This window comes from Aedes albopictus, chromosome 1 (genome assembly GCF_035046485.1).
Source record: "Aedes albopictus strain Foshan chromosome 1, AalbF5, whole genome shotgun sequence".
NCBI lineage: Eukaryota > Metazoa > Arthropoda > Insecta > Diptera > Culicidae > Aedes > Aedes albopictus.
The window spans coordinates 108,137,899-108,159,546 of record NC_085136.1 but is presented as its reverse complement, the minus strand read 5'-3'; the positions used below and the strand labels follow the sequence as shown (position 1 = coordinate 108,159,546).

The window sequence follows — 21,648 nt, the reverse complement described above, 5'->3', positions numbered from 1 at the left end:
CCGACCACTATCTGGTGATGGTCAAACTGCGCCCAAAACTCTCCGTCATCAACAGTGTACGGTACCGGCGACCGCCACGGTACAACCTAGAGCGACTGAAGCAACCGGATGTCGCCTCAGCATACGCGCAGAATCTCGAGGCCGCGTTGCCAGACGAGGGCGAGCTCGATGAGGCCCCTCTAGAGGACTGCTGGAGTACAGTGAAAGCAGCCATCAACGACGCAGCTGAGAGCACCATCGGGTACGTGGAACGGAATCGACGGAACGAATGGTTCGACGAAGAGTGCAGAACGGTTTTGGAGGAGAAGAATGCAACGAGGGCGGTAATGCTGCAGCAAGGGACTCGACAGAACGTGGAACGTTATAAGCAGAAGCGGAAACAGCAGACCCGCCTCTTTCGGGACAAAAAGCGCCGCCTGGAAGAAGCGGAGTGTGAAGAAATGGAACTGCTGTGCCGTTCCCAAGAAACACGGAAGTTCTATCAGAAGCTCAACGCATCCCGCAACGGCTTCGTGCCGCGAGCCGAAATATGCAGGGATAAAGACGGAGGCCTCTTGACGGACGGACGTGAGGTGATCGAAAGGTGGAAGCAGCACTTCGATCAGCACCTGAACGGCGTGGAGAACGTAGGCACGGGAGCCCACGGCAACGGAAGGAACGACGACGCCAGTGCAGCGGAGGACGGAAATGAACCAACTCCCACGCTGAGGGAAGTTAAGGATGCCATTCACCAGCTCAAAACCAACAAAGCAGCTGGTAAGGATGGTATCGCAGCTGAACTCATCAAGATGGGCCCAGAAAAGTTGGCCACCTGTCTGCATTGGCTGATAGTCAGGATCTGGGAAACCGAACAGCTACCGGAGGAGTGGAAGGAAGGGGTAATCTGCCCCATTCACAAGAAAGGCGACCATTTGGAATGTGAGAACTTCAGGGCGATCACTATTTTGAATGCTGCCTACAAAGTGCTATCCCAGATCATCTTCCGTCGTCTGTCACCTAAAACAAATGAGTTCGTGGGAAATTATCAAGCCGGCTTCATCGACGGCCGGTCGACAACGGACCAGATCTTTACCGTACGGCAAATCCTCCAGAAATGCCGTGAATACCAGGTCCCAACGCACCACCTGTTCATCGACTTCAAAGCGGCATACGATAGTATCGACCGCGCAGAGCTATGGAGAATCATGGACGAAAACGGCTTTCCTGGGAAGCTGACTAGACTGATTAAAGCAACGATGGACGGTGTGAAAAACTGCGTAAGGGTTTCGGGTGAACTATCCAGTTCATTCGTATCTCGCCGGGGACTGCGACAAGGTGACGGACTCTCATGTCTACTCTTCAACATCGCGCTGGAAGGTGTGATGCGACGAGCCGGGCTCAACAGCCGGGGAACGATTTTCACAAAATCCGGTCAATTTGTGTGCTTTGCGGACGACATGGACATTATCGCTAGAACATTTGGAACGGTGGCAGAACTGTACACCCGCCTGAAACGCGAAGCAGCAAAGGTCGGACTGGTGGTAAATGCCTCAAAAACAAAGTACATGCTGGTAGGCGGAACCGAACACGACCGGATCCGTCTGGGTAGTAATGTTACGATAGACGGGGATACTTTCGAGGTGGTGGAGGAATTCGTCTACCTCGGATCCTTACTGACGGCTGACAACAGCGTGAGCCGTGAAATTCGGAGGCGCATCATCAGCGGAAGTCGGGCCTACTACGGGCTCCAGAAGAAACTGCGGTCGAAAAAGATTCACCCACGCACCAAATGCACCATGTACAAAACGTTAATAAGACCGGTAATCCTCTACGGGCACGAGACATGGACCATGCTCGAGGAGGACCTACAAGCACTCGGAGTTTTCGAGCGACGCGTGCTAAGAACGATCTTCGGCGGTGTGCAGGAGAACGGTGTGTGGCGGAGAAGGATGAACCACGAGCTCGCTGCACTTTACGGCGAACCCAGCATCCAGAAGGTGGCCAAAGCCGGAAGGATACGGTGGGCAGGGCATGTTGCAAGAATGCCGGACAACAACCCTGCAAAGCTGGTGTTTGCAACGGATCCGGTTGGCACAAGAAGGCGTGGAGCGCAGAGAGCACGATGGGCGGACCAGGTGGAGCGTGACCGAGGATGGAGAGCGGCAGCCACAAACCGAGTATTGTGGCGTACTATTGTTGATTATGTCTTGTCTTAATGATGTGGAACAAATAAATGTATGTAATCCCTGAATACATGGAAAAATTCCAACAATATTTTCTGAAAGAGTTCCTGGAAAGAATTTTGAAATTATAAAGGAAAACCTTATAGGAATTTTTGAAAAAATCTCAGAAAGAGTCTCCAAATCTCTGCGAAAAACTTGCACCTTTTGAAGAAATCTTTGGAGGAATTCCTGGAGAGATCCTTGGAAAAAATTGTGGAAGAATTTATTGAGAAATTAAAAAAAATCTTTGAGAAATCCTAAGGAAAAATTCGTGGAAGAATTTCTAATAATGTTCCTGGAGGAATTCCTTCAGAGAATGCTTAAGAATTACATAAGATGGAATATATGTATTCTAAATTAACTTCCGGAGTAGACGTGTGCGCCGATTTGAAATCTGTCGGCGGCGGCGTTTTGCATTTTTTTTAGCCAGCGGCGGCGGCGTGATCGGCGTGACAACGAATAAATTTTCGGCGGCGGCGGCGGCGGCGTGAAACGGCGTTGTCATAATTTTTAAATTTTTGTAAATCCGTTAATCGATATCAGTGTTTTATTTTTTAGTAACTCATCATGTTGAAGATGCAATGACATGTTTACAGCTACGGTTTAGTTTTTTTTTTTATTTACACATGTTTTTGGCTATTCATTGAGCTTATCGTTATGGTGAATCATCAATCAGTTGCCCAAAAAAATATCCAGAATGACATCCTAAAGGAATTTCCGAATAAACTCTCAAAGGAACTCCCGGAGGAACTCGTAGAGGCATTCCCGTAGGTACACCTAGAGGAATTCCAGGATGATCTCCTAAACGAATTTCCAAAAGAACATCTAAAATAATTCCCTGGTGAACTCTTAGAGGAACGTTTGGGGAAACTCCTGGAAGAATTCCGGAAACAAATCTTAGAAGAACTCTTAGAGAAATTTATGGATGAACTTTTAAAGGAATTGCCGGAGGAACTCTCAGTGGAATTCACGGAGAAACACTTAGAAGAATTCTTGGAGGAAACTCCGGACAATCTTTGTGCAACTACCAGAAATACTTTTAAAGCAACTAGTAAAATAATTGCCGGAGAAACTTTCGGAGGAATTTCCGGAGGAACTCCTAGAGAAATTGCCGAATAAATTCGGAAAGGAATTCAAGGAGGAACTCGTAGAGCTAATACCAGAGGTATTCCCAGATGAGTTCCCGGATGAACTCTTAAAAGAATTCCCGGAGGTACTCCCAAAGAAATTCCCGGCTGAACTCCCACATAAATTCCTGAGAGAAGGTCTAGATAAATTTTCGATGGAACTCCTAGAAAAATACACAAGAAATTCGTGAAGAAATTCCCAGAAGAACTCGCAGAGTAATTCCCGGGTGAACTCAGATACTTCTAGAGAAATTCCTGGGAGAACTTTAAGAGGAACGTTCGGGAAAACTCCTGGATGTATTACCGGAACTTTAGAGGAATTTCTGGAAGAACTTCTAGAGGAACCTTCCGGGGAAATTCCTTAAAGAATTCTCGGAGAAAACTCCTGGCATACCCAGTGCAACTTCTAGAAAAAAAAACTTTTTGAGCAAATAGTAGTTAAATTGCCCGGATAACCTATTCCCGGTAAAACTCGTGAAGGTGTTCTCGAAGATATTCAAATTCCCGGTAGTACTCCTAGAGGAATTCCCGGAAGAACTTTTAGAGAAAGTTACGGTGAAACTCTTAGAGTAATTCCCGGAAAAAATTGGAAAGGAATCCCCGAAGGAACTCGTAGAGGAATTCTCAGAGGAATTCTTGGAGGAAATCCTAGAGAAATTTTCTCAGGAACTTCTAGAAGAATGTTCGGAGAAACTTATGGAAGAATTTCCGGAAGAATTTTTAAAAGAAACTCCTGGAAGAATTGCTACAGAAATTGCTGGAGTACTCCCGGCTGAACTCGTTGAAGAACTCGTGGAGGAATACCGGAGGTGCTCCTAGAGGAATTGCCGGACGAGCTCCCAAAGGAATTCCCAGGAAGAACTTCTAGAGTAATTCCCGGAGGATCTCATAAAATAAAACCCGGAGTAACTTCTACACAGATCGAAAAAAGAGTGTAAAATTCTGTGACATATGATGCACATAATTGGAGCGTGGGATATCACAGAAGTTTACATCACATATCATGTAAAATTCAAAAAAATATAATGTAAATTTCCATTATATGTCATGTAAATCAGCATGACTCTGAGAGTTTACATGGCATATAACACAAATTTACATGATATATTATGTAAACCATCATAACACTAAGTTTACATGACTAAAATGAAGTTTACATGACGTGTAAAAATCATTATTTTTATCTGTGTAGGAATTTCTAGAAGACTACTAGGAATTTCTAGAAGAAGTATTTACTACGGAATCCCTAGATTTTTTCTTCAGCCAGCGGTTATCTTTAGGAACTCCCGGTATCATTGTGAACCCAATTTAATTCAAAGGGCTTTCACTTTCAAAACATCGTTGACGCGACATGGAAAGTTTAGAATTTAAAACAACTACCAGTGGAACTGAGCGTAATTTGATCTGTTTTAGCGTTCCAAGGTTTTAAAACTGATATAAATTTGGAACAAAAAAATGGGTAAACGCTGAAAACTGCTATGTATGCAGATGACTCCAATTGCTTGAAATATTGTAAAGAAATAAATTAAAAAATAATATAATTTATCAATGCGTTTTTGAGATCGGCGTTGAAAATTGGAGTTCGGCGGCGGCGGCGTGAACCAAAAATCGGCGGCGGCGCCGGCGCACAGTGGGATCATTCTGAAAAAAGACGATCAAAACCTCTAAGAGCCGATGACATTTTAGCATATAGGTGCCTTTGGAAGATGTGTTCAGAAATATCGTCTCTATTTTTATGCATATTCACTGTATGGTAAAACTGTAGGGTGAACCCGAGCAAAAAAATATTTTTTCAAAATAATTTTTTTGAGGGTAGTCTTCAGCAAAGTTGTAGAACAAGTAATTTCAAGTATCTTTGCTGAAGACACCATATAGTTTGGACTTCATTTTTTGGGAGAAAATATGAAAGTTTAAAAAACAAGCTCAAAATCAGTTTTTTGAACTTTTCCATGATTATATCGTAAAATTTCAAAAAGTGTACAGGCTGCTTTTTTTATCCGGATCATCCGCGTGCGCGTCGTCGTCGTCTATTTGACTGCTCATCTTCGCACGGGCCGATTTAGTGAGTTTTTGGAGGCAAAGTGTACAGGCCGCATTTTCGGAATTCAGTGTGCGGTGGACGCGTCGTGGCTTGAGTCGGTTCCGAATTTTTCGCTTCCCGTCGGCGCTAGTTCCCAATACATTTTTAGTTGATAATAAATATTTTCTTTCACATTTACACAAAAGAATGAAAAATGTTAGTTCGGGCTCGCCGGTCGAGAAAAAATCCGGGCGCCGACAAGTGAGTCGCGTTCAGTGTATTTCTGTGTGGAATAGACTAAAGGTTTCTGCTCCCTAGTGGGGTGGAGACGCGCGATAGGATTTTCTTTTTGGCTAGTTTTTGCGTCGAAAAGTGGTCGGTTGTTAACGGCGGTTTGTGTATATTCATCCATTGTCAAATCATATCACCAACCATAGGTGACTCCCGGACTGACAATGTACCTGACCCTACTAACAAAAAATTCCTTCCTGAGACAAACGTGGAGATGCAGCGATTCGCGGTCTTTATAACAACGTTTGTCTTACTAACATTCCCTCCCATCCTCGATGACCGTAAGGACGTGGCCGGCGCCGTTATTGACCTTATTAAAGTTGAGAGCTCTCGAACTGTGTACATTGAGAATAGTAAGCTAGTCCCAAGCCCTATTCATTGGTTCCTTGTGCAATTTTGATTGCTCTGGTCAATCACGGAGTAGCAACTACGAATTGTGCGGTCATCTATGCTCATTGCTCATGCTCATGCTCATTTTCCATGATTATATCGTAAAATTTCAACGTGATATGTTCTACAAGTTTGTAGATACTACTGGAATACACTATCTTGTCGAAGACACCAACTCTGTAAAATTAAAAATTGCTCCAGTAAACCATTTTTTTGAAAATTTTTCACTATTTTCACAATTTAATATTTTTTGAATAGGCACTTTTTGGCAGCCGTGCTATCAAAATTTCAATGCTTCATCATGCCCAGGATAGACCAAAAGTGACTTAACAATCGGGTCTGATAAGGCACTTTGATTTCTGATGCTATTTTAATAGTCATTTTTCAAAGAAAATATTCACATATTTCATACAAATCAATTAATACAAACTGAAAACTCACGAAAACTTTTCGACAATAATATTTGTAAATCCAAATAGTATTCTTGTTGAAATAGTCTACATTTCTAACACTGTGGTTGACTTTACATTGAAAATACGACAAAAAATATAGCTTTTTAGATTTTTAGATGAGTTTTTAACACCAATTAAAAACTGTGTATTTTATCTATTTTTTTATTGTAATTCCCAATGCATTTGTTTATGTTAAAATACATACATTAATCAATCAACCAAAACAATGATAACATTTTTTTTTTTCATTTGCTATGTTAACTTTATAACTTCGGTTAAAAAACTAAAAAGGCGAAAATATAATGAATGCCTCTACAAGTTTTGTGTTGAAAATAAAATAAAACGAGTGAAACATTGTTACATCACATTGAAATAGCCAATATCTGTTAGAGATATTCTAGGTTGTAAATCTTACGTCATGATGAAAATTCTTTACAGATATTTTATTGAAATTGGTTATGCTGTATGATACTCTTTAAAATTTATTTTATCCAGTTTTCAAGAACTGCGTCCGTTAGGTCGATTCCTGTCCATGATTTTCAAAATTCCTTCGTCGTAGACATATTATCTTGGTTCATCCCTTGACAAATCCGCATCAAGATAACGGCTCGATTATGGATACTTTTCCGGAGGAGCCTTTAGTTTTAAGTTTATATTAAAACGATTTTTTGAAAATATAAAAAGGTTTTGTGCCTTTTTGAGAAAGATTTCGTAGATGAGGAAATCACTCAAAGAAGCTTTTCCCTCTTTCAAAATTTGTAGTTCAAAATAAATGACACTAACAGTTGAAATAGTCTACATTTATTAGGCTTGTTTTTTTTTATTTAGAATTACTACTTGGATCAGCTAAAAATAATATCGAAAGGTTGTATGAGATTTGTGAATATTTTCTTTGAAAATTGCTATTAAAATAGCTTCAGATATCAAAGTGCCTTATCAGACCTGATTGTTAAGTCAATTTTGGTCTATTCTGAACATAATGAACCATAGAAATTTTTACAGCACGGCTGCCAAAAAGTGCCTACGCAAAAAATATTCAATAGTGAGTTTTTAACTCATCTAAAAATTTAAAAAGCGATATTTTTTGTCGGATATTCAATGTAAAGGCAACCACAGTGTCCACAGGGCCCATATAGCCGAGGCGGTAAACGCACGGGTATTCAGCATGACCATGCTGAGGGTGACGGGTTCGATTCCCGGTCGGTCCTGGATCTTTTCGTAAAGGAAATTTCCTTGACTTCCTTGGGCATAGAGTATCTTCGTGCCTGCCACACGATATATACATGCAAAATGGTCATTGGCAGAGGAAGCTCTCAGTTAATAACTGTGGAAGTGCTCATAGAACACTAAGCTGAGAAGCAGGCTTTGTCCCAGTGAGGACGTTACGCCAAGAAGAGAAGAGGAGAGGAGCAACCACAGTGTTAGAAATGTAGACTATTTCAACAAGAATACTATTTTGATTAACAAATATTAATGCCGAAAAGTTTTCGTGAGTTTTCAGTTTGTAATCAATGATTTGTATGAAATTTGTGAATATTTTCTTTGAAAAATGACTATTAAAATAGCATCAGAAATCAAAGTGCCTTATCAGACCCGATTGTTAAGTCACTTTTGGTCTATTCTGGACATGATAAAGCATTGCAATTTTGATAGCACGGCTGCCAAAAAGTGCCTATTCAAAAAATATTCAATAGTGAAAATAGTGAAAAAAATTCAAAAAAAATGGGTTTGCTAGAGCAGTTTTCAATTTTACAGAGTTGGTGTCTTCGGCAAGATAGTGTATTCCAGTAGTACCTACAAACTTGTAGAACATATTACGTTGAAATTTTACGATATAATCATGGAAAAGTTCAAAAAACTGATTTTGAGCTTGTTTTTTAAACTTTCATATTTTCTCCCTAACAATGAAGTCCAAACTATATGATGTCATCAGCAAAGATACTTAAAATTACTTGTTCTACAACTTTGCTGAAGACATCTACCCTATAAAAAATATTTTGAAAAAATATGTTTTTGCTCGGGTTCACCCTACAGTTTTACCATGCAGTGAGTATGCATGAAAACAGAGAAGATTTTTCTGAAGATATCTTCCAAAGACACCTACATGCTAAAATGTCATCTAACAGCTCTTAGAGGTTTTGATCATCTTTTTTTCAGAATGATCCCACTGTGCGGCGTGGCGCGGCGGCGCACACCTCTATTTCGGAGAAACCTTTGGAAGAATCCTTGCTGAAACCATTAAAGCAATGCCTGCAAGAAAGGGACACGATAATTATAGAAAAAAATCGGAACAATATTGGCGCCATTTCTGATTTTACAATGACATCACTGGTTTTCTGACGAATGTGACAGAACCACCGTATGCTTGCATCCAGATTATTGCAGAGACAGGGATTGTGATGTGAATTGCTCGTGCCTTACAAAAGAGCGATTCTCTACTTCCCTGACCTAAAGTCAAAAAGCCTAAATGAACGCATTTCCCACAATAATCCGCGCATGAAATGGACTAGTTTTCCACCAGCCATCATCACCCCGTTTAAAAGGCCCCGCCGGCGCTGAGAGTGAAACGGCACACGCACGACCCACGCAAGCAGATGGGTCTGCACTGTTTTTGTGAGTGGGTGGTTTTTATGAGTTGGCGTGAAAATTTATCGGTTGGACGCCACGCCGTCTGGCGCAACATCAAGCAAGCACCCATCTGCCTCTCGCTCATATGGCTGGCTAATCATGACCGTCGCGTCGCCGCCGTCGGTGAGAGGAAGCGTTCGGGGTGCGCTGCAGAAAACATTTTCGCCATATTTGTTTTAGTAATCGCCCATCCGCGCGGGTAAATCGCGAGTAACGAGGGCGGTAATTTGTGTGCTAATTGATGAAGCTGCTTGGCCGGCGGCTGACTGGTGGCGAGGTCTACCGGGGTGAGATCAGATTTGATGCTAGAGCGGTGATAAGAGGTTGAGGAAAACGAACTAGTGTGTTGGCAGGTGATGGTTTTCTGTGGAGGTGATGAAAAGTGCGGGTGGATTTGTGAGCGTTTCATTACCAGGGCTGTGATTGCGGAATGTGAACTGTTGAAATCGACGCTTTGGTAAGCTTGATGCGGGGGATGTGAAGCGGAAAAATGACTTAATGCGATGACATCGTTTGGCGATGACGGAAAGGTGACATTTCATGCATTGGAGAGTTTTAATTCATTTGAAGGACAAGTTGGGGGTTACCAAGACCTTGTGAGTTGTTGGAAAATGTCGCAACAAGCAGGAATATGGTCAACTATAAAGACTCGTTAAACGATAGCTGTTTATCGTGTATTGTATATTTGACTGGTCTGCAAAACGGTGAGTCGATAAGGAGAGCGTCCAACATACATAGCTCTGGTCCTCACAAGTGTCTATCTCATGCTTCCACGGATCAAGCGATGACAAAGACCGCCAGCTAAGAGTTGTGTGCTTAGCTGGTAGTGCAGCCTGGGCACTATTGTCCTTCTGACTTCAGCTAGATTGAGGAGATACGATCCGAGTGTCTGTTCACCAAGGAGGTACGGCTCAAACAGCGTCTGTTCTGGCATCCAGCGGCTGAGTAAGAAACGCTACACCACGCCCAGCTAAATCCAAGGTGGTAGCCCCATCAGCGTGGTCGTCCCAGTGTTGGTTAGGTCGTTAAACAGAACTGGCACGATGGCCCTCCGGTGAGACAGGAATGTTGGCGTAGGCCCAATAAGCCACCCGTAAAAATCCCCATTGCGAATAACGTAGTAGAAAATACGACTCGATACAATCGGCAAAGACCCACGCGACAAAATAAGGACTATGATTGGAAATTTAGAACATGGAATTGTAATTCACCAGGTTTCGCAGGATTTGATAGGATAATTTACGACGAAATACATCCCTACAACTACATACTTCGACATCGTGGCGTTGCAGGAACTTTGTTGGACTGGACAGAAAGCGTGGAAAAGCGGGCATCGAGCGGCTACCTTCTACCAGAGCTGTGGCACCACCAATGAACTGGGAACAGGATTTATATTGTTGGGCAAGATGCGGCAACGTGTGATCGGGTGGCAGCCGATCAAAGCAAGGATGTGCATGTTAAGAGTTAAGGGCCGTTTCTTCAACTACAGCATCATCAACGTCCACTGCCCACATGAAGAAAGACCTGATGACGAGAAAGAAGCGTTCTACGCGCAGTTAGAACAAACATACGATGGTCGATCGCCGCGTGACGTGAAAATCGTTGTCGGCAACATGAACGCGCAGATAGGAAGGGAAAAAAAAATACAGACCGGAAATCGGGCGTAACAGCCTGCACGCCGTATCAAATGATAACGGCCAGCGATGCGTAAACTCTTCCTTCGCAAAGATATCCACAAAGCTACCTGGAGATCACCCGACCATCAAACAGAAAACCAAATCGACTACGTTCTAATCGACGGTAAATTCTTCTCGGATATAACCAACGTCCGCACATACCGCAGTGCGAAAATAGATTCGGATCACTACTAAGTCGCTGTATGCCTGCGCTCAAAACTTTCGACAGATATCACCACGCGTCGAAGTCGAACGCCGCGGCTAAACATCGAGCAGCTGCGTAACGTAAAAGTGGCTCAAGACTACACGCAGCAGTTAGCAGTGGCCCTACCAATAGAAGAGCAGCTTGGCGCAGCTACACTTGAAGATGGCTGGATCAGCTACAGCACTCCCAAGTAACAATAGTAGCTGAACAGTGAGAGTCAATGCTGAACAATGGTTGGTTAATGGTGCCAATAGCTGAATAAGTCGAAAGCTGAACACCTAGTTGAAAAGTAGCTTGTTGAGTTCACAAAGCATCTTTTGTTCAGCTTATCAAAGTTTGATGAATATGATTCTCAATAGAAGATTATCCAACTTCTCTATATCCATTTATCCAGCCTTTCTACAATATTAAAAGTTATGCGCTAGGACTCTTTTATTCAGCCTTTAATGATAATAACAAACCATCAGTGAGAAATTGTGCGGATCATAATAACTCACAAAAATGGATTGTAAATCAAAAATAACATTCAAAATGAATGATACTTATTACCGCAATTAAAAAAAAAGACGTGAGAAATATAAAAAAGTGTTGAAGACCATACTTTCTGGGTGTGAAGAATTAGCCTAAGTTAAAATTCACAAATAAAAAGAAATTAAAAAATATATATATTTTCTGAAAATAAAGAATAGGATTTTGTCAAGGACTTTGTCGTCTCCAATTCTCCAATTTTGAAAGTACCTGGTTTCGACATGATTAAGGATTTTGGGGTAGCAGATTCCCTTCATTTGCTTGAGTTTGGAATTATGAAACGGTATCTAATTGGATGGCGAGATGGAAGTCTCGGATACGAAGGAAAACTGTGTGCTCGGGACATTGAAAAATTAACAACTTCCCTCATAAATACCCAACTTCCATCAGAAATTCATCGATCTATGAGAGGAATGAAGTGCTTATCATTTCAGAAGGGAGTAGAATGGAGAAATTTTCTTAATAACGTAGGGATTGTTGTCTTGAAAGATATTCTAAATGAGCGTGTTTATAAGCATTTCTTGCTGTTATTTGTTGCAGTAACTATTTGTTCAACTGATGCTCATAAACAACATCGAAAAACTGCTCAACTGATTGTTTTGCTCAACTGATGTTTGAGAAGTATATTGAGGATTTCAAAACTATCTATGGGCAGGCTTGACAGAAACTCCCTCGCGAGAAAATGAGGAAGCGATTTTGGCGATTTTCTGAGGAGTGAACATAAAACTCAGAAATCACAACGCAAATCCTCAACAGCATCGAGCGCGAGCTTGCCGCGCAGCGAGGAGTTCGTCCAACACTCATAATTTCTTGTTGTGTTTCTCACGTCCACTCACACTCAAAAAGCTCTCGCGAGTTCCACTCCCATACAAAGAAAGACTCTCGAGGCGAAAATCGCACTCAAAAACCCGAAATAATCATCGACTCTTTTTTCGTTCCCCTCTTCCTCGCTCAGTTTTTATTGCCTCTCTGTTTGGGGTTCGTTCGCTCCCTCGCGACGAGGCAAAAGCAAAACACCGCTCTAGAGCATGTGGCAAAACTCTTTTGATTTCGAGGAGGATTATCAAGCCTGTCTATGGGGCTGAGTTACAAGTAACAAAACTATCTATGGGGCTGAGTTACAAGATAACAGATACTTGTTATCCACACCGTGGAATATTAATTATGAATATTTACCTGTATTTCTGTTCATTTTCTCTGACTGCAGCGGTGTTTTGCGATAAGCGAAGCGGGGAGCTCTGAACTGTAAACAAAACAATGATGATTTGACAGCTAGTCCATGCATTCGTAACAAAGCACTTTCACCGCTTATTCAACCTCAACACAGCCCTTGTTCAAAATTGTTCAACCTTTATTCAGACATGACGGTATAGGTTGTTCTTTCACAAATCACTAAGCTCGTACCATTTCAGGTAGAGCAGATGCTAAGGTAAGTGACTATGAATCAGTGCACCGAAGATCGATTCTCAATTATAATCAACATTTATATATTTCAATTTCAGCAACTATGAATTACTATTCTACATCTAGACCAAGAGTCCTGGCAATTCTGGCTTAAATTCTGTGGGACTTATTCTGATTTTTTTTTATTTGGTAGTGCTGCATAAATGATGATGAATTGCTGAACTGAAGATGAATAAGCGACTCTAAAGCTTCGACTAATCCTTGTCTGTTCTATAAATAGAATCATAAATCATTCCCATTTGCTGAATGAAGGCTGAAAAGCGTTCTTCGCTCGGATATGAGCGCTTCTTCAACCTTAATCCAGCTTCATGGAGAGCTCAAATCAACCTATGGTTGGATAAAATCACCAAAATTGGGTGTATAAGAGCTGAACAAATGTTTACAGTTCTTTTGCTCAGCTTTTGTTCAAATTAAGGCTGATTAGCATAAGTTAGAGAAGCGCTTAATCAACATCAAATTGTTACCTGGGATAGGCTTCGCGACTCCGAATCACAGAAACGACTGGTACGATGGTGAATGTGAACAATTGAAAAACGAGAAGAATGTAGCATGGGCGAGAATGCTGCAACACCGTACGGGAGCGAATGAGGTACGTTAGAGACAGGCGCGGAACAGGCAGAACTCAGTCTTCCGGATGAAGAAGCGCCAGCAGGAAGAACGAGATCGCGAAGCGATGGAAGAGCTGTACCGCGCTAAGGACACACGAAAGTTCTACGAGAAGCTGAACCGCTCGCGCAGAGGCTTTGTGCCACAAGCCGACATGTGCCGAGATAATCCCGGGAATATTCTCACGAGCGAGCGTGAGGTGGACGAGAGGTGGCGGGAACATTACGATGAGCACCTCAATGTCAACGTTGCAAGTATCGAAGGTGGCGTTGTAACAGATCTTGGAATATGTGCACAGGACGAAAGACTCCCGGCCCCTGACCACCAAGAGATTGAGGAGGAGGTTGGCCGGTTGAAAAACAACAAAGCCGCTGGAGCAGATCAACTACCAAGCGAGCTTCTAAAATACGGTGGAGAAGCACTGGTGAGAGCACTACATTGGGTCATTACCAAGATTTGGGAGAAGGAAGTATTACCGAAAGAATGGATGAAAGGTATCGTGTGTCCCATCTACAAAAAGGGCGACAAGTTGGATTGCGGGAGCTACCGCGCGATCCCACTACTGAGCGCTGCCTACAAGATACTCTCTCAAATTTTATGCCGCCGTCTATCGCCGATTGCAAGAGAGTTCGTGCAGCAATATCAGGCTGGATTTATGGGTGAACGCGCTACAACGGACCAGATGTTCGCCATCCGCCAAGTGTGGCAGAAATGCCACGAATACAACGTGCCCACACATCACTTGTTCATCGATTTCAAATCGACGTATGATACAATCGATCGAGAACAGCTATGGCAGATTATGCACGAATACGGATTCCCGGATAAACTGATACGATTGATCAAGGCGACGATGGATCGAGTGATGTGCGTAGTTCGAGAATCAGGGACACTCTCGAGTCCCTTCGGATCTCGCAGAGGGTTACGGCAAGGTGATGGTCTTTCGTGCTTGCTGTTCAACATTGCGTTAGAGGGTGTAATAAGGGGAGCGGGAATAAACACAAGTGGGACGATTTTCACGAAGTCCGTTCAGCTGCTTGGTTTCGCTGACGATCTTGATATTATTGCTCCTTGCTCGTAAATTTGAGACGATGGCGGAAACGTACATCCGACTAAAGTGAAGCCAGGCGAATCGGATTAGTCATTAATGTGTCGAAGACAAAGGTCATGATGGCAAAGGGCTCCAGGGAAGAATCTCCGCGCCCGCCACCCCGAATTTATATTGACGGTGATGAAATCGAAGCGATTGAAGAATTCGTGTACTTGGGCTCACTGGTGACCGCCGATAACGACACCAGCAGAGAAATTCAGAGGCGCATTGTGGCAGGAAATCGTTCTTACTTTGGACTCCGCAGAACTCTACGATCGAATAAAGTTCGCCGTAACACGAAGTTAACCATCTACAAAACGCTGATTAGACCGTTCGTCTTCTATGGGCACGAAACATGGACCCTACGTGCAGAGGATCAACGCGCCCTTGGAGTTTTCGAACGGAAGGTGTTGCGTACCATTTACGGCGGAGTGCAGATGGAAGACGGGAATTGGAGAAGGCGAATAAACCACGAGCTGCATCAGCTGCTAAGGGAACCAACCATCCTCCACACCGCGAAAATCGGGAGGCTACGATGGGCGGGTCACGTCATCAGGATGTCGGATAGCAACTCGACTAAAATGGTTCTCGAGAGTCATCCGACCGGTACAAGAAGACGTCGAGCGCAGCGAGCTAGGTGGGTCGACCAAGTGGAGGACGATCTGCGGACCCTACGCAGAGTGCGGAACTGGAGACAAATAGCCATGGACCGAGTGGAATGGAGAGGGCTTCTATGTGCAGCAGAGGCCACCCCGGCCTTAGCCTGATCGGTAAGGTAAGTAATGGAACTATACTCCATGGGCTTGTAGGATGTAACACCGTATCAGTAGTGTAACAAAAATCCATTTATTACGCTTGAAGATCTTAAATTCTTTACTTGCAGGAGTTCTTGAAGGGCCTAGAATATCTTTGGAAAGTCGTTTTCTACAGGACCTTGCTCCATGGATCTGAAGGATGTTACACCACATCAGTTTTGTAGCAACAATTAATTGATTACGCTCGTAGATTTTCAGGCCTGCACTAGCGAAAGATCTTGCAGGTCCTAGAATATCGTTGAAAACTACGTTTCTTTAAAACTATGTTCCAAGGACCTGTTGGATATTGCACAGTATCAGTGATGTAACAACAATCCATTTATTGCGCTTGTACTTCTTAAGGCGCTTACCCTACTAACAAAAGTAGCTGTATAAGAGCGTATGTAGCAAACGCATTCGGAAGAAAGCTCTCTTAAGCTTTTATCCAGCAAAAATGTTAGTTGGGTACTTGTACAAGTTCATGGATAACCGAAGTTTTTGCACTCAGTTTTATTTCCGGAGTGCAAATCTCGGTTTTTTGAATTTTAACCCAGGCTCAGCTAACAAGATGATGGGTTGCAACAAGGCGTGTTATACTGATTCTCGGCATTTATAAGCTGAGATCTCATGAAAACATTTAGCTGACAACTCGGCTGTGCAAATTTCGGTAGGTACTCATAAACCGATATTCGGCATTTCAAAATACAAATAACAAATAAAAATGTTTTATGCAATTCAGTATCATAATTTATACTTTATCTAACTCATTTTGGTATCATAATGGCCAATATTTCCGAACTGGTCCATTATGCAACTAAAATGAATTGCATAATGAAAAATAGTTGTATAATGTTCATAATGCAACTCAGTTGAGTTGCATTATGAACATTATGCAACTCAAATGAGTTGCATTATGAAAAGAAGTCATTGCATAAAATTTTGTATGGAACTCGTTGCAAAACTTGTTTTTTCAGCACTCTTCGTATTTATCCAACTCGGCAAGCCTCGTTGGATAAATGTACCACTCGTGCTGAAAAATACAACTTTTTGCAACTCGTTACATAAATAACTATTATAAGGAAATTTTATGTTAATTCGGTTTTCGGTATCTCTCTCTCTCTTCTTGGCGTAACGTCCTCACTGGGACAAAGCCTGCTTCTCAGCTTAGTGTTCTATGAGCACTTCCTCCACAGTTATTAACTGAGAGCTTCCTCTGCCAATGACCATTTTGCATGCGTATATCGTGTGGCAGGCACGAAGATACTCTATGTCCAAGGAAGTCAAGGAAATTTCCTTTACGAAAAGATCCTGGACCGACCGGGAATCGAACCCGTCACCCTCAGCATGGTCATGCTGAATACCCGTGCGTTTACCGCCTCGGCTATATGGGTTTTCGGTATCATAAATATCAAATATTCTCTCTTTTTACTTGTTTACTTTTACTTTTACTTGTTTTTGTTAATTTGTTCATTTTTTGGTTTATTAAATTAGTAATTAAGTAATTAATTTTATTAAATTATAAAACAATATTTTCAAAATCGATTGCTATCTTCATTCATTCATTAAATGTTTATCAGTTTTCCAGAAACTACAGTTTTCAAAATTTTGTTTAGAAATGGTTTTCGTAAAACTGGAAAACATTTTCTATCAAATCCAGAAGATGCCTTAACCCTTCTTTTAACTATGTATGGAAACCGATTCTAAAAACCTACCCGTTGTTTAAAAAATCAATACCCAAAATATGTGAATAGGCATCCAATTTTGCCTTGGCTAAAAGACAGCTTTTATCAAAGGAATCGTACAATAAAAAGGCTTAGGTTTATGAGATTTTTTATTATATGACATCCAACATAAACCCACGATGAATATTTCTTTCAGTGTATTTTTGCCTTTCTCGTACACTAAGTGTACTGAAAAAGCTATATGTTCACTCCAAAAATGACTTTTTGATAGGAGGCCCGGAGATTCGAGTCACATATACCAATCATCTCAGCTCGACGAATTGAGGTGATGTCTCTGTGTGTGTGTATGTGTGTGTGTGTATGTATGTATGTATGTGTGTATGTGTACAAACGAACTCACGTCACTTTTCGGCAGTAAATCTCAACCGATTTTAATGACCGACGGTTCATTCGACGCGGAATCTGGTCCCATTGTTTGCTATTGAAAATTGTTCGGATCGGTCAAGCCGTTCCGGAATTATGGCCATTTAGGCGTTCCGGATCGGTACCCCAGGAAGGGGCTAGATATGAAAATGTAACAAACCCTCGCATGCGACACATCAAACCACGGCATTTTCGATAATATGATGAACGGTAAGCAAGAAAATTGACTAAGACCATATCTGAACCGGTAATGATCCGGAACCGGTTCTGAAGGTCCCACCAGAAGTGGCCAAATATAAAAGTGAACCAAACCCATACATGCGACTCATCAAATCGCAGCTTTTTCAATAACCTGATGAACGGTTAACAGGAAAATAGTCTCAGATCATATCTGAACCGGTAGTGTTCCTGAACCGGTTCCGGGCGTCCCGCCGGAAGTGGACAAATATAAAAATGAAACAAACCCATGCAAGCGACACGTCAAATCGCGCCCTTTGCGATAACCTGATGAACGGTTAGCAAGAAAATGGTCTCAGATCACATATGAAACTACCGCTGTTCCAAAACCGGTTCCGGAGGTCCCGCCTGCAGTGGCCAAATATAACAGTGAAGCAAACCCAGGCATGCGGCTTTTTCAATAACTTGATGAATGATAAGCAAGAAAATAGTCTCAGACAACCTAAGATTCTACCGGTAGTGCTCCGGAACCGGTTCCGTATGTCCCGCCAGATGTGGCCAAATATAAAAGTGAACCGAACCCATGCATGCGACACTTCAAATCGCGGCTCCTTAGGCGACCTGATGAATGGTTAGTAAAAAATAGTTTAAGACCATATTTAACACAACCGGTGGTGCTCCGGAACCGGTTCCGGGCTCCCTCCGGAAGTGGCCTAATTTTTTTTTTTGTCTCAGGTCAAGCTATCAACTGAAAGGTCTGATATTTTTCAGCTCTGCTCAATAAGTTTAAAGTCAATTCAATGATGGCTCTGATAAAATTCTAAGTAAAGTATTGTCATGATTCAGGAACATTTCAGCTCACGTCAACGGAAACGTCATGAGTACATATTCGACGAGAAAGGCACTATCACCACTAGGTGGATCAATCCGGGTTTTTTTTTTCTATAAGCCCTCAAAAACATCAGTTCAATCCAATAAACCATTTTCGTCTTAATTTTTCTGATTAAAAAGGGATTGTTTCAGTTTGCTCAAGCTTGAAAATTATATCCCTTTGATTTTTTTTGAAGTCCTTTCAAAATGGCTTCCTAATAGAATTCGAGTTTTTTAATTCAAATAATCAAACACTGTTTTCTTCAAATTTACCTGATTTTTTTAAGGACAAACGTCTTGAAATCCCGGTTCAACAGTGCATCAAAACTTCAGACGCACAAATCTCAAAAAGCAAGCTTCAAACAACAATGCATTTTATTATTTTGTTCTTGCTCACTCGTAATAAGCTTCAAATAAGAAGCTCAGGTGCGTTGGTTTTGTTAACGAAGAGATTTGTGCCCTCAAAATCGTGAGTAGGTGCCAAAGTCGGCCATTGTGGCGGCCATATTGGAATTCTAACAAGTCTGTCCTTAACTCAATTTTTGAACATGTCTTATATGGGATACAGTTTATTGAGCATTCATTCATAATACCAGGAGCACTAACTGGCGTTTGGAAAAATTGGAAATATTGATTTTGTATCTTGTTACAGCACTGAATAGCTGCTGATGAAAAAAGTGCTGAATTTTTGATAAAGAACACAAACAAGTTCAACCACTTCAAAAGTCTATTGATATAAGTAATACAATTGCTTTCAAAAGTTTATTTGTAAGTTCTTGTGTATATCAGACATCTGCAATGGAGCAAGAGATCAAAATAACACTTTTGGCTTTAAAATTGATATTACATGTCATTAGTACGAAAAATTCTTACAGTTTGAATTCAAAGTGTCTTACAAATCGCTCCCCGCTACTCCCCGCGGGGAGATCCCGTTCAAATGCTCGTTTATGTATGCAGAATCGGTTAAAGAAAAATGCAAGTGCCAAGAGCTGCCAAAACAATAGCGCCATGATGATATGTGTGTAGTAAAATTGTATGAAAAACATCAATTTTCAAATGAAAATGCCTTTAAAATGAAATTGAGCGCTAAATCATGTTCCAATACACGCATATAGGCTAAAACTAGCAGGCTACTATGATTTACCAATTTTTGCCAGGTATTTTCAAATCTGGACCACTGTGCAACATGTGAATGAGAAATAAATCGCCATTACTTACCAAATAATTGAAGATAAATGTATCCTCAAACGAAAGTTTTGGAACAAAAATGATCAAACCTGTTCTATTTGCTGCGTCCACGTATTTGCCACAAAAATCCATTTCCCCAAAGCATCACATGCAAAATATAATCGTTACCAAAATTTCATTCACGTCATTACACCATGGTTGATTTTTGAGCCACTTTATATCAGTTCATTTTGCTTAATTACTGTACCGCTAATTGCTCCATACACTGCAAGTCTTCTTCCACATTGTCTCACAAAGATCTTCCACACCACCACCCCCACAACTCGATTCATGTTCTGCGTTCACTTTATGTTTGTGCGTGTCTTACTAACGATCGTGGAACGCAGTTAATTCACCCCTTGAAACCCATCTTGACACGAGCCACGTGCTTTTGCAACAACACTTCTTCTCTTCTTGTTTCGTCTTCTGTCTATTTGAGCCCATCATATTTTAGTTCACATTTTTCCTCCAACCGTGTCTTCCCACTTTCCAGCTGCCACCGAGTTTTCTGATTTTCCACCCAGCTGACTTTCCTGATCTTGATTAACCGCGGCGGCGCATACCGCACACCAAACAATCACTTGCGCGCGCGCATTGCGCATGGCGCACAATCACAATCACCTGCGATGAGTAGCCCAATTAGGGCCATCTAGTTGGTGAGGGGGTCCGTATCTGGTCCATGGAGTTCGTTTTGTGTGGTAAGTGTTCTCTTTATGGAAAATATTTGAAAATTTTAAAATTTTAAAGTTTTCAAAAATTTCAAAATGCCGAATATTTTCAAACTGAGAAGCACTATGACCACTATTGTTACACTTATCCCTAAACAAACTAATGAAATCACAACCAATTCAACTGCGCTCACCTTATGATGAGATACAGATCCCATCGTTTAGCCGATCTTCTTTTTCTGCACCGATATTTGGAAACTTTTCCCTTCGTTACAGGGTAGGTAGCGACTGGCCCAATCCGCCAATAAAACAAGCACCGCACCGTTTCAAAAAAAAAAAAACAATTCACACGCGTCGGCGTCGGAGAGTCGACCGGGTCCGCGTCCAAGTGGTTAGCGATAGTAGAACTTTGCGTTTCGGGGTCGTAAGATGAAATGAGTTTTCAGGCGTGGGCGGCGGTCCGCTATATAGCATTTGGCAGCCACCACTCCGCAGACTGCGACCGCCGAAAGATGCAGGCCGCCTCTTAGGTAGTTTTAAGATTGAACCATGAAGTCGCACCAACTGGGACCCGATCGCAAAGAGATATCGAAGATATAAATCGTTTATTCGACTTGTTTTTGTGCTATAATATACACTGAGTAATTTGTGCAAAAAAGAGCAATAGTTTTATGGCGTACTATTAATTACTTTTGATGTCAATGTTAAACCGGACGATTTTGTGATCTTGAGGTCCACTGGGAGCTGTCCATAAACCACGTGTCCTCTTTTATCCTGAACTTTGTACCACCCTCCTCCCCCACTATGGTCTTGCTTGGTTTCAGGCTTAAACCTCCAGGAGGCCCCACAGATATTCATCTAGGAATTCCCACTGGGATTTCTCAACGAATTCCTTCCGAGATTTCGCCATGAATTCACCCTGAGAATTATTCAGAATTTCTTCGCGGGATTCCTCCACAAATTCCTTCAGGAATTGCATTGGGAATTCCTATCAGGACTCTTCTAGAGATTCCAACCGGGATTCCTCCAGGAATTCCTTTCGGGGTTCCTCCAGGAATTACTCTCAGGATTCCTTCAGGAATTCCACTCTAGATTTCTCTAGGAATTCCTTCGGAGGTTCCTCCAGGAA

The 21,648-nt window shown here is 41.9% G+C and overlaps 1 protein-coding gene across 1 annotated transcript in view; it reads right to left on the bottom strand.

Moving 5' to 3' along the window:
• LOC109432939 (uncharacterized) overlaps window positions 1-21,061 on the bottom strand; it is a 36,217-nt gene extending 15,156 nt beyond the window's left edge. The window contains exon 1 of the mRNA XM_062845162.1: window positions 20,714-21,061. Within this exon, the coding sequence (XP_062701146.1) occupies window positions 20,714-20,737 (24 nt within the window). The 5' untranslated portion in view covers window positions 20,738-21,061. The remainder of the gene's footprint in view (window positions 1-20,713) is intronic.
• Window positions 21,062-21,648: the final 587 nt, after the last annotated feature.